Source organism: Wolffia australiana, chromosome 5, assembly GCF_029677425.1.
Source record: "Wolffia australiana isolate 7733 chromosome 5, ASM2967742v1".
NCBI classification, from domain to species: Eukaryota; Viridiplantae; Streptophyta; class Magnoliopsida; order Alismatales; family Araceae; genus Wolffia; species Wolffia australiana.
This window is the reverse complement of record NC_135839.1, coordinates 8613594-8626597: the sequence shown is the minus strand read 5'-3', so window position 1 is coordinate 8626597 and position 13004 is coordinate 8613594. Positions and strand designations below refer to the sequence as shown.

Genomic DNA, 13004 nt, shown 5'->3' with positions numbered 1-13004 from the left:
GCTTGGGAGGACCATACTGTCTTAATTCCTTCTGCTTCATGTATTACTCCATCTGTAGAAGCCCTTCTTCCTCTGAACAACACCTCGTTTCTATGTAACCAGATGGCCCACAACACCGCTAGAGCTCGGCCACCGTCCTTGTTTCCTCTTCCCGCGCAATTCTGTGCCGAGTCCCAAAAAGCCAGTTCAGATGTCACCTTCATCCTTGAGAGTGGCTGGCTGGCCCAAACCGTGTGAGCACCGGTCAATATTGTGATTCCTCTTTTAATATTTGCAGAACAGTCCCTCTCCTGGTTGCCACTGTTTTAGTATTTTGATCAACCTGAGGCAGCTGCTGCTTCTGCTGCTTTTGTTGCGCAGTCTTAGTTATCAAACATGTGCCATTCTCCTCGGTAGATAGTTCAGACACTACTCCCAATCTATTCTCTTCTTCATGCAGATGTTTGATAGTCTCCTCTATGTCAGGTAACTTCTCCCTGTTCAAAAGTTGGCTTCTCGCTACCTCTTATTGCATACTCTAACCCGTCAGAAACTTGTAGATTCTGTCCTTCAAGGCATACCCTCTCTCTTCTCAAATTTGAATTTTTCACTGAGCAATAATAGTCAATTTCTCTCCAAATAGCTTGCAGTTGGTTGGTGTATGCTGTCACTGTCTTCTCTCTTCGCACCAGACTGGCCACTTTTGTTAATAGGCTGTAAGTGTGCCAGTCTTGTCCTTTCAAGCTCCCTCTATGTGCATGATCCCAGATTGCTTAACCTGTTTTAAGCAGAAAAAAAATATACTCCTCTCATGCCACACTACTCAACAGCCAGGTTTTAACAAGGACATCTTCTCTCTCCTGGACCCTGTAGCCCTTTTCAGCAGGACCGGCAACTATATACATATGGTCCGAAAGGTCCTTTCCTTCTAGAATGAGTTCAATGTGATGCAGGTCTCCATCGGACCTGCCTGGAGAAGAGGAAAAAGAGAAGCCACCCCATTGGTTTCACATCAGGCAACATGTAAGGCGACTAATACGTGGAGATCCTTGCCAATAAGTAAGAGGAACTAAATTATCATAGGGGATTCTTGAAGTTTGTTCATGACGACAAGGATCTGCATGGGAGGTCTTCCACCTCAGGGAAAGAGGCGAGTGATTTGTCTCGTCTCCCCACCCTCTCTCTCTCTCTCTCTCTCTCTGGACTTCACTCTCCTGCTTTATTGTTCGTGGATCTTCCCTCATCAATTATTGGATACATTCCCATGCTAGGTAATTTCTTGATATTTTTCTGGAACTGGAATCACTCATCTGTTGAAGTTTGTAGTTACTTCAGTATCCTCCTGGGAGGAATATATCTCAATGTTCTGTCCCCAATGCAGAACATTAAGGCCATCAGACCATAATGGGTCTGGGAAACTTAGAAAAATGATCTGGGTCATTTTGTCACACTCCTTGTGTGACTCTTGACTCCTGCAACTACTTTGAGTCTTCCCCGAGCTTGGTCTTTCTTCTCTGTCACTCATTGTGACTGTAGCTGCTCCAAGCGCTAAAGAGGAAAAACAGAAAAGAAAATGCTTCTAGATTCATTCACGTTCAACCCCACTATATATATACTAGGTTACAATGCATTATGTCTCCAAGATCCAATATGACGGATCAGATCAGAATCGGATTTCTGATGGGTTAATTACAATAAGATAAAATAAAGGAAACATCTCCATTTTCCGATAACAACATTTCAGTATCTTGAGGATCAATTCTTCATCCGTTATCAATATGGCTAAGGAAGAAGAGGCACCTGGTAGTGAAACAAGTGCTATACCTACCCACTTGGGGGGAAATGGCGTACCCGTCATCAAGTGCCTTCTAGAAATGTTTTTTTCTTGGCATAACCTCTATCAATGAAGCAAGTATGTCCAGATCACCCTCCTATCTCAAGGTCAAGCATATCATTTGACTGACCGTCCATCCTTACCCACCATCACAAACTATACCAAGCGGCATTGTGAAGAGGATGTACTCTTCACCAAATTATTTGATATGTTTCTCCAAACTATATAAAGAGGCCGTTTGAGTCTTTTTAGCGGGCTTTTCTGATAGGACTAGGGAGGTTCCTATCAGACTTTGGGTGTTTTAATGAGAACTATATTCATCAATGACAGAAGTGCCCAGTCCTACGCTGGGGTCGTCCATTCTACCTGGTCCTCTCCACCCTTGGGCATAAGTTAAGCATGTATCCTTTACATTTGTCTAGCCCATGGGTTACTGTGCAATAAACATATTAAATAAATTTAGCCTTTTCATTGTTCACTTACCAATAGAAACGTCATTTTGTGAGAATTTCCCAATAATAAAATCCCTACACGTCTAGATAGGGACCAGCAGTCACCGTCCGTCTTCTGTCAATGTCGTCTGCCTCTGATGACAGTAACAATGAGGAAGATGACAGTCAAATGTCCTATATGATGTCGATGGATGATGTAGACAAATAGGCAACTACCATGACATTGTCGTCATCACAGGACGAGTTTGTGTATTTTATTGGCACATCTTGTTTAGAATTATCGTGTTTTTATTCACCAGGTCTTGGAATTATGGAGAAAAATATCATTTTGTTGGTCATTTTGATGCTCTCTCCTGTGCGGAGGAGAGAAATGGTGATCGGCAGTACCAGCGTAAAGCAGAAACAATGGTCGCTCTGGCTTGTGGCGAGTGGCGATGCTTCCTGGGGAGGACAACAAATGGCCGAGAGAGATACCCCCAACAGGACTAGCGGCAGACAATCGCTACTTTTTTTATTGACACTTGCATGGGGAGAGACTCTGGGCTGGACTTGCGCAATGTCAATTTGAACGATGGCAAATTTTATAAACTGTGGATGGAAACTGTTGCTGCTGGTTGACAGTGATTCCATCATCTTGATTTCGCCATCTTTCTGTTAATGTTGATGTCGTCGTCACATGTTGTCGTGATCCTGATGTGCGACTCCCTAATTCTGCAGTGTGATACAAGCAAAGTCGTAGATTTCTGGTTGGACATTTTGTCTTGCTGATCATATTGATGGGAATTTTCAGCGTTTGGGGAGGCTATGCTGCACACTATTGGATATATCTATTCAAGACAAGCCGCTAAAGAACTTGGCAAGAGCAAGTTATTCATGGGAGTTCCTTTCGTTGCCGAGTGGGTTCGAGACAAAGGTCATTTCATAAAGTCACAAGTCAATGCAGCAGCAGGTAGTTTAATTTTAGTTTTTTTTTTATATTTTTGCAGATTTCTTATAATCAAATTATGTGAAGGCATAAATTAAATCTTTTGTACTGATGACAAAAAACTAAAAAAAAAAGTCTGCTAGCCATTGATAAATCTCTTTTTGAGCTACAACCTCTCCTTGCGGCACTTATGATACAGTTCCTCACGAGCTAGGGTTTGAGGAACGAGGCAAAATTCTATCCTTTCTCACATGGTCTCCCCCGATATTTATAGGGTTACTTGTGAGTGCAAAGATTCAAGACTCTTTAGTTCCAGAAGATTCTAGAATAAGAAAAGTAAGAAAAAAATAGAACAGAGGATTCTCTGGCTTCTAAAATCCATTATGTATGATTGGTTCATGTTTTTCTGTTTTTTGTTTGAAGTATTTCAACATTAAATGAATTTATTTTGAAGCAGCCCCTTTTGGTTATGAATTCAGGCGCAATCTCTTTAATGCAAATTCAAGAAGAAGTGAAAGTGCTACAGCAAAGTGAAGTCAGCACTGAAGACCTGGTCAAGCAGCTCGAAGAAAAAAAAGAAGAAATGATCAACTCCTTCTGGAAAGTCAACGTTCTAGATATAGAGTCAACGCTTTCACGTGTGTGCGGCTCTGTAAGTTTTCTCGTCTTCTATAACCCGTTGTCGGTCGTCCGTCCACGAGCCTTACTATTTATTACTGCTTGACAGGTTCTGAGAGACGGCTCCGTTCCGAAGGATGTCCTGAAACGAAGAGCCAAAGCCCTACGAAAGTTGGGTACTATATTCCAGGTAATCAATAATACTGTCATGATCTTATCTATTTCATTGTGTTTGACTTTTCATTATATGTCAACGCTCTATTTACCAATTTCATCCGATTAACTTCATTTGACCTCCTTTCTATGATGTTGAATTTTCATTTTATCCATTTCATTGCGTTTGGCTTTTCATGAAAAGTCAACGGTGTATTTCCCTGCCAATTTCATCCGATTGACTTCATTTGACCTCCTTTCTATGATGTTGAATTTTCATTTTAATTTGGTAAACATCAAACTCGTCTTCTTAACTGTTTCATTTTATGCCAACTCATGAAATGAACTTTGGGATTCATGAATTGTGGGATTGACTTTTCAACATAAAGTTGATGACTTCATGTGAGTGCATAACTTTAGGTTGACCTTTTAATGCTTATGCCGGTCAAAGAAGTTGACTTTTCTCTTGGTAGGGTGTCAAATCGGTGTACAGGAGGGACAGCAGCTTGCGGGTCGACCAGACTACTGGTGTCCCGACAACGGCTGCGGGGGCGACCTCTTGAAGCGTTGACTGGACCCCACCGTTGACTTTTGGTTCATTCCTGGCCTCTCGTTTGCAAGAGATATGAAGGGGCTCAATAATTGCCATTATTGTCTAAGTTAATTCATTTGATCTCGATGACGTGGACTGCCTGCCGGTCCGAGGTGGGGCCGGTTTTGTGGGCCCCACATTAATGCGGCCGGCTGTCTTACATGGCAGAGAGAGAATGGCTCTTGCGTGGGCGGTCCAACTGTCACGTAGCGGCCTAGTCAGAGAGAGAGAGAGAAAGCTCTCTGATGCATGTAGAGAGAGTGAGGGACGGACATTGAAGAGAGAGATAGCAGATAATCCTACGTGGCAGGGAGAGTGGGACAGAGTTAATAGAGAGATAGCGGGATAATCCTACGTGGCAGAGAGAGAGTGGGACAGAGAGTTAAGAGAGGACAATCCAACGTGGCGGAGAGAGTAGGACAGAGAGTTAAGAGAAAGAGAACGGATAATTCGACGTGGCAGAGAGAGGGACAGAAGAGAGAGCGGACAATCTGACGTGGCAGAGAGTGGGACAGAGAACAGAGCGGACAATCCGACGTGGCAAAGAAAGAGTAGGACAGAGAGTTAAGAGAACGGACAATCCGACGTGGCAGAGAGAGGGTAGGACAGAGTTAAGAGAGAGGTCGGACAATCCGACGTGGCAGAGAGAGGGTAGGACAGAGTTAAGAGAGAGGTCGGACAATCCGACGTGGCAGAGAGAGAGTAGGACAGAGTAAAGAGAGAGAACAGACAATCCGGCGTGGCATAGAGAGAGAGTGGGACAAAGAGTTAAGAGAGAGCGGACAATCCGACGTGGCAGAGAGAGAGAGGGTAGGACAGAGAGTTAAGAGAGAGAGGGAGAGTCTCTCGATATGTTCGCTGATTCTGGAGTCTGGACATCAGTTACTCCGTCAGATGTGACGTAACACTGGGCTGAGACGAAGCGTCAGGACTCTTCTCTCTCTCTCTCTCTCTCCTCTATCTCTATCTTAACTATCTATCTCTCTCCTCCGTCTCTCTCTGTCCCTCTCTAGTTCTCTCTCTCTTAACTCTCTTTTCTCTCTTCTCTCTCTTTCTGCCTCTCTCGTTGTATCTCTCTCTGTCTCTCTCTACCTCCCTTAGTCTCGCTGTCCATATCTCTCTCTATCTTTCTCTTTCAGTATCTCTCTATCTCTCTTGGTCGCTCTCTTTCTGTCTATCTCTCTTAGACTATCTCTGTTGATCTCTCGCTCTACGTATATCTCTCTCTATATCTATCTGTCTATCTCTCTTAGACTATCTCTGTTGATCTCTCGCTCTACGTATATCTCTCTCTATATCTATCTGTCTATCTCTCTTAGACTATCTCTGTTGATCTCTCGCTCTACGTATATCTCTCTCTATATCTATCTGTCTCTCTCTCTATGTATATCTTTCTGTCCATCTCTCTCAGTATATCTCTCTGTCTCTCTCTCTCTATGCGTATCTCTCTGTACATCTCTCTCTATATCTTTCTGTGTATCTCTCTCTCTTCTCCCTCTCTCTATATCTCTGTCTATCTCTCTCTCTCTCTCTTCTCCCGCTGTATATATCTCTGTCTATCTCTCTCTCTCTTCTCCCTCTGTATATATCTGTCTATCTCTGTCTCCCTTCTCTCTCTCTCTCTACATCTCTGCCTATCTCTCTCTCTCCTCCCTCACTATATATCTCTATCTATCCTCTCTTCTCCCTCTCTATATATCTCTATCTATCCCTCTCTCAGTTTCTCTCTATGTATCTCTCTCGACGTCTATAACTCTCAGTTTCTTTCTACTCTCTCTCTCCATCTTTCTCTCTCTCTCTCTCTATACGTATATATCTCGACGTCTATCTTTCTCAGTTTCTTTCTACTCTCTCTCTATCTATCTCGCTCTCTCTCTCTCTCTAAATCTCTCTCCTGGGTCTATTTCTACTCTCTTTCTCTATCTCTCTCGCTCTAAATCTCTCTCTCGAGTCTCGACGTGTATCCCTCTCAGTTTCTTTCTACTCGCTCTCTCTCTCTATCTCGTTCTCTCTCTCTCTATATCTCTCTCTCAGTTTCTTTCTACTCTCTCTCTCTCTATCTCGTTCTCTCTCTCACTCTATATCTCTCTCTCAGTTTCTTTCTACTCTCTCTCTCTATCTCGCTCTCTCTCTCACTCTATATCTCTCTCTCAGTTTCTTTCTACCCTCTCTCTCTATCTCGCTCTCTCTCTTTATATCTCTGTCTCTATCAGTTTCTTTCTAGTCTCTCTCTCTATGTCGCTCTCTCTCTCACTCTATATCTCTCTCTCTCAGTTTCTTTCTACTCTCTCTCTCTATCTCTATATCTCTCTTTCAGTTTCTTTCTACCCTCTCTCTCTATCTCGCTCTCTCTCTTTATATCTCTGTCTCTATCAGTTTCTTTCTACTCTCTCTCTCTATATCCCGCTCTCTCAGTTTCTTTTTACTCTCTCTCTATCTCGCTCTCTCTCTCAGTTTCTTTCTATTCTCTCTCTAAATCTCTCTCTCGACGTCTATCCCTCTCAGTTTCTTTCTACTCTCTCTCTCTTCTCTCTCTATATATCTCTCTCGACGTCTGTCCCTCTCAGTTTCTTTCTACTCTCTCTCTATATCGTTCTCTCTCTCTCTAAATCTCTCTCTCTCCTGAGTCTCTTTTATCTCTCTATCTCTCTAGTTCTTATTGGAGAGTGTCGTAGTTCGAACGCGAGAATCGATACTGCCATGGCCGCGACGATTCCGGGGAAAGCGGCGTGTGATCTCCGCGATCCTCTTTCTTCGTGCAGGACTGGGAGATGATGCTGTTCGAGATCTCGACTCGTCCTTGATGATCGGATTTTTTCTTCAGCGACTTGTTCGTCTTCTTTTTCTCTTCGCCGGAGAGATTGACGGCCGAGGATGAAACCGCGGACGACTCCAATCGGTGAGGATCGTCCTTCTTCTGCCTTCTGATTCGGCAACTGCGTCTGGTGAACTGTTTTTTCTATGTTTTGTATTTGTTTTGTGGAGTTTCTTCGATTGTTGGAAATATTTCTATTTTGGAATGTGTCGACTTGGTTTTTCATCCGATATTTTCGATTTTGGGGGATGATTGTCTTTACCTTTGGTGTTTCATCTTCTGGATCCCCGCGTTGACTTTGATTTATTTCAAAATGAATTATGTTTCTGTTTTTTAGCGTAACCGTGAATTTGGAAACTGAATTAACACAAACCTGTCTTCGTGACGACAGGTATGTGTTAATTGTTGAATGGATTTGATTACTATCTGTCGACTTTGAAATTGCTTCTTTTTTTCTACTGTATGAAAATCGTTTCTGTGAGTATATATCTCTCGAAAAATCGCCAGTATCATTGGCCGTGTGAGTTAATTATTGAAACTGAATTTTTTTCGTGGCTGTCTTCTTTTCCTTGCTATTTATCGCACTCAAATCTTTGGTGCAGGATTTTGTTTTACCGTGTCATCATTTATGTTCTTAGGTGTCTTTATTTCACAGAATAAGGGTATAACCGATTTAATTGGGATTTTACTCTGCTTTCCTTTTTTTTTTGAAGAAAAGAGGGAAGATCACACCGAAAACACTGATCAACCTAATAATCTCTGCTTTCTGTTCCCATACCGACTGAGTAACCTGATTCTAATCCGTATTATTTGTCAATTTAAGAGGGCGAATCAATAGCTCTTGACATTTTATTCGTATTTCAATCAATTATTCTGAAACGTTCTTAATATTTGAGATTATATTTGCAGACTAGAGGAAAATTCGAATTAATTGGGATGTTGTGTTCTATTCCCTGTAATTCCCTTCATGCATCATTTAAAACGGAACATTCACTCATTCAATTATTCTGATAACATTTTCAGATTATTCGACAAACTGCGTGAATCGGGAAATCATAATCTGGATATTTGTTTTTTTGATTCCCAACACATGATCCAGCCATCCTGATTATTCAATCTCAGCGAGATTATCAATTCAGTCTGCAAGATAATGGGGGCCAAATGCTGTGTTGCGTCAAGAAATCAAGAATTCTCAGAAAGAAGAGAGACACAAGTGTCAGCTCACAGAAATGTTGGACTCTCTCCTCTGTGGGCTCTTCAGCGGAACAATCGGACTCATGTGGAAGATGCCCAAGTCAGCAATCACATTGTTTCTCACAGAATTCGGAAGAATGTTAGTGATTCCAAAACTAAGAACCGTGGCGAAACAGGAAAAGATAAATTTTCTTCCCCCAAGTTTAAGAAAACAGTGACAGATTCTGAGTCACTGTTGACTTCTGAAGGTTCTAAACCAGGTTCTTCCTAATCCTTCTCGGTTGATCTCACCTTATCAATTTGTATATTCCTCCTTTTGAGTTTCATGAATCTCGGCTGTCTGATGGTGATCTGATCTACGCTGGCTTTGCCTTCTTTCATCTAGACCATCGATCCTAGTCCTTGACGAAAAAGTTTTTTGGTCTACACATGCATTATCGGAGGATCTCTATTGCCCACGCAGAGGACCCAGACAAATGTTTCTTGTTTACCTTTGTAGTTGACTATAATTTTAATTGAAGTTAGTATAAACATTATCTGGAGTGATTATCATGTTCTCTGGCAATAAGGTTTCTGTACTTGCATCAGAAAAAGTCGTGTATTTGTGGGAAGAAAGCATCGTTTAGTGTGTTTTAATTCGTGTAAAAACATTATCTGGACCAAGTGTCATGTTCCATGGCAGTAAGGTTTCTTTACTTGCCTTTGAAATTTTCTTGCGATTTATTTCACTTCGAAATTCGCATTTATCGTAATTTAAGTTCCCAAAACATCATCTGGGCAATCAACCCTGTTGCATGACGAAAATTTATCTTTCTTTACATACATGCATCTGAAATTTCTGCATATTTTGTGGGAAGAAAACGTACTTAAATGTCATTGGTTTCATTGGTTCTAATTCACACTCCTATAAATTTAAGTTTCCAAAACATCAGCTGGACCATTAATCCTGTTCATTGACGATAATTTATCTATCTTTACTTAGTTGCATCGGAAATTTATGTATATGTCGTGAGAAGAAAACATGCTTAAATATCATTTATTTCAGTTTTCTTTCATATTCATCTAATTTATGTTCCTGAAGTACCCATCTGGACCATCGATCCTGCTCCATGACGAAACTTATATCTTTCTTTACTTTTCATTTGAAAATACGTGTATTTCTTGGGATGAATGCATAACAATGTTAATTATTTCCGTTTATACTTCACAAATATCTTAATTTACCAATCTTAATTTTCGTGTACTCATGGGAAGAAAACATAATTAAATAGTACTTGTTTCAGTTCCCAATTCACATATATCTTAACTTAACTTCTTTAAACATCATCTGAACTGTTGATCTGAGTTCCTGTGATAATAATCCCTATGTAAAAGTCAACTTTTTAAACTCAAATCGTAAATTGTCATTTGAGTTAATTGGTGGACGATTATTAACACCATTTCATCTAAACTGCAGCTTCTAATCCCATCCAATCACACCATAAGGACAGTTCAGCAGTGAAGGTTAGTCAAAACCCGTCTCCTAAGCAAGTGCTCCGTTCACATCCGGCACATAATCAATTTTATTAAAATAAAACGCAGGAAAAAATTCAAGACCCGGAGATATCCAACGATCAAATCCCGAAACATCCGACGATCAAAAACCCATCATCGCCAGCCTCGGCCAGCAAAGGAGAGTCTTCCTCCTCTCAGAGTTGTTCTCTCCCAGAGAATCCAAGTGTAGAAAAGCTAACACTTTCTAGTTGTCTGGCACGTTGCGAGTCAACAGACTCATGTCAACGTTGTGGGATCTGCAAAAAGTCAACGGGCGCACGGTCTCCGTTGACTGGTAGCGGGCCGCCCGTGGTGGGTGTATTGAGCTGCGGGCACGTTTTCCACGCGGATTGTTTGGAAAATGTTACAGCAGAGCAGGACAAGTTTGACCCTCCTTGTCCAATCTGTTCAGGTCAGCCCATTATGCCGGAGAGGGAAGGGCAAAAGAGGAAAATCAATTCGGATCGAGGTTCTTACAAGGGAGACCTGCCAAAGAGAAAGAATGGAATTACTGGTAGAATTTTGGGGATAAGATTCAGTAAATAAGCCTGATATAGTTTGGGATCATCTATCTTATTTATCTCTGGCTGGTAAGCGATGGAAGATTGTAACGAATGGCTTCTCAGTGTGTAGCTGTGATAGATTTGGCGAGTTTTGAACCGGGCTTCGTGGGCTTTACCTGACCAGAAGTGCAGGATAAGAGGGCTTTTTGATGGATTAAGGATGAAGGTTAAATATTGGGTCTCAGTGGTAAGTAATAATCTGGTTTCTAGTTAGCAATATGTGGTTGTTTTAGAAAATATTTCTGTAATATTACTGCCATCAACCCTTTTATTTGTCTTTTCAAAAGGACCAGTTCTGGGAACACCCCATCAGTATAATCAGTATCTAGTGTTTCCTACTTCATTATATGCTTCTTGATCATCTCTCTCTCTATCTATCTAAATGTGTGTTTATCTGTCTACCTACATTTGTGTCAATCAGTGCATCAAACTATTTTTGTAAAAATACATGTCTCGATCAATTAATATACCTATCAGTTTTCAGTAGATTAAGTGCAGAAATACATCGTTTGCCTACGTTTGGTAGCAAAATACATTTATGATAAAAAAAAAATCATTTCGTGTTGGAGCTGCCTCCTTGTGTGTGTTTTCAAGCATGTGTGGTTGAGTAATCATTTCTTTTCATTTTCTTGAGATTTATCTTGGACTATTTTATTGATATTCTTGCTCTCTATCCTGACATATTTGGTTGGTTGTTCAGTTGGGTGTTCTGTGCATGGCCATCCTATTTACGATTATGAACCTATAAAATGTAGATACTTCTTTCGTCATTCCTTTTGGAGAACAATCTTTGTATTTCCTCCATTTTTCCATCTTTAGGTTTGTTGTATTGATCTTTGAAAGTTAATGCGCTCGATCATTGCTGATCTGGCTTCAGTTGTTCGCTCATGTTCATGTTCAAGTAATGTCTGAAAATTATCTTCACATCTGTCAACCGGATTCCCACTTTTCAGGTTGTGTTCTCCTCTGGAAGATTTTGATCCAGGAAATTTTTATGAGTGAAAATCAGAATAAAATTTATTTATATCTTATTAATTGCACCTCGAAGACATATGTTTTAGCATCATGCCGTAACATATGTTTTCTTCATGTCTTTAAAATTTCATAGTGCTTACACTCAATGAACTTCGTAGCAGAGATATCAACTAGTCGTAAAGAGTTTGGTCAGAGATGTCTTCACTTGGCCTTGGAAACTTAGCTTGAAAAATTAAATCGCCTCGTTTCTTTCTGTGTTCACCCACTTTTCCATCTTTTTTTTGGAGAAATCTGACTGCAGTTGCAAAATTTGTCCTATGATGTTTCCTTTGGAGGGGGTTATTTTTTCAGCACTTTTAAAAAAATTAACTTTTGTGCTGTTATCTCGAATGTCAGAACTTTTCTCTTGCTTCCCTTTTCTAGTATTTGGCTAGCTTATTGAAATAGTCTTTCGGAATCGTCTTGGTTCCCTAGTTGATCCTAGTGATGGGAATGTCTGATGCTCTATAGAGCTATATTATTATAATTTTTAAAATAATACATAGATGGATAATGTGTCCTACAAAAAAGCCAATCATTTAAGATTTCATGCCTCGTTTAAGCTTTATTTATAAGGTTATATTTATATAATCCACTATTGGTGTTTAAAATGAAGTCCACTGATAGTTTTAATGAAAAAATGAATAATTATGAAATCATTATGCAGCGATCTCTAATCTTTAAGTATGTAGTTTAACTAGACATATATAGGATACTCAGAAGTCAACATATTGGGATATATTAGCACTATTTAGTTCTACTGATTTGATGAGTACGTTAAACCTTTTAGTTGTTTGTGTGGTTACATAATGGAAAGATTGCATGTCCTCATAGTGAAAAAGAGCATCGAATTCATTTTTATGAATCCTTTTAAAGGTTTACTCCCAACTATAAAATAGTTCAAGGAAAGTCAAAATTGTTAAGTGATCCTTAGACCTGAAACACTAAAAACATTGTGGATAAACAATTACATTTCGTTTATGTACAAATGAATTCCCAGGGTTCTCAGTATTTCAAATTTGATGCAGCAATAATTCATTTAAGGTGATTGTGGGATTATAGAGGTGTTGTCCTCTCTAAATATGCGAGATGGCTCAAGGAAGATGATGCAAAGAAGTCATTGGCCAAGGTAGTTAAAATATCTAAGTGGGAGTTCTTTTATAATTTTTCAATGCATTACTACTAATTGGAGTGACTGATTACCTTGAGTCATTGTGGGAGTGTCATGCCGATGAGAGAAAATACATACACAATAGCTGACGAAACAGGTGATAATCTCATTTGTACCTTGTATAGCAGGAGTTATCACAGCTCATTTGTAGCTTGTCTCTG

At 40.3% G+C, this 13004-nt stretch overlaps 2 protein-coding genes across 4 annotated transcripts in view; both read left to right on the top strand.

The window, feature by feature from the left end:
* LOC144702963 (chaperone protein dnaJ 10-like) overlaps window positions 1-4640 on the top strand; it is a 37150-nt gene extending 32510 nt beyond the window's left edge. The window contains exons 7-10 of the mRNA XM_078574995.1: window positions 3056-3214; window positions 3670-3842; window positions 3918-3998; window positions 4435-4640. Of these exons, the coding sequence (XP_078431121.1) occupies window positions 3056-3214; window positions 3670-3842; window positions 3918-3998; window positions 4435-4524 (503 nt within the window). The 3' untranslated portion in view covers window positions 4525-4640. The remainder of the gene's footprint in view (window positions 1-3055; window positions 3215-3669; window positions 3843-3917; window positions 3999-4434) is intronic.
* Window positions 4641-7070: 2430 nt separating this feature from the next.
* Window positions 7071-12801, top strand: LOC144702964 (uncharacterized). 3 transcript variants are annotated; one of them, XR_013581434.1, is made up of 5 exons: window positions 7071-7452; window positions 8392-8822; window positions 10019-10065; window positions 10144-10845; window positions 12701-12801. XR_013581434.1 is itself a non-coding variant. In XM_078574996.1 (4 exons), the coding sequence occupies exons 2-4, from the start codon at window positions 8519-8521 to the stop codon at window positions 10639-10641; spliced, it is 849 nt and encodes a 282-aa protein (XP_078431122.1). In that variant the 5' UTR covers window positions 7071-7452; window positions 8392-8518; the 3' UTR covers window positions 10642-11001. The 3 variants fall into 3 exon arrangements, 1 of the variants encoding a protein (XP_078431122.1); XR_013581433.1 differs by lacking the exon at window positions 12701-12801 and adding an exon at window positions 11359-11534; XM_078574996.1 differs by lacking the exon at window positions 12701-12801 and having other exon boundaries at window positions 10144-11001.
* Window positions 12802-13004: the final 203 nt, after the last annotated feature.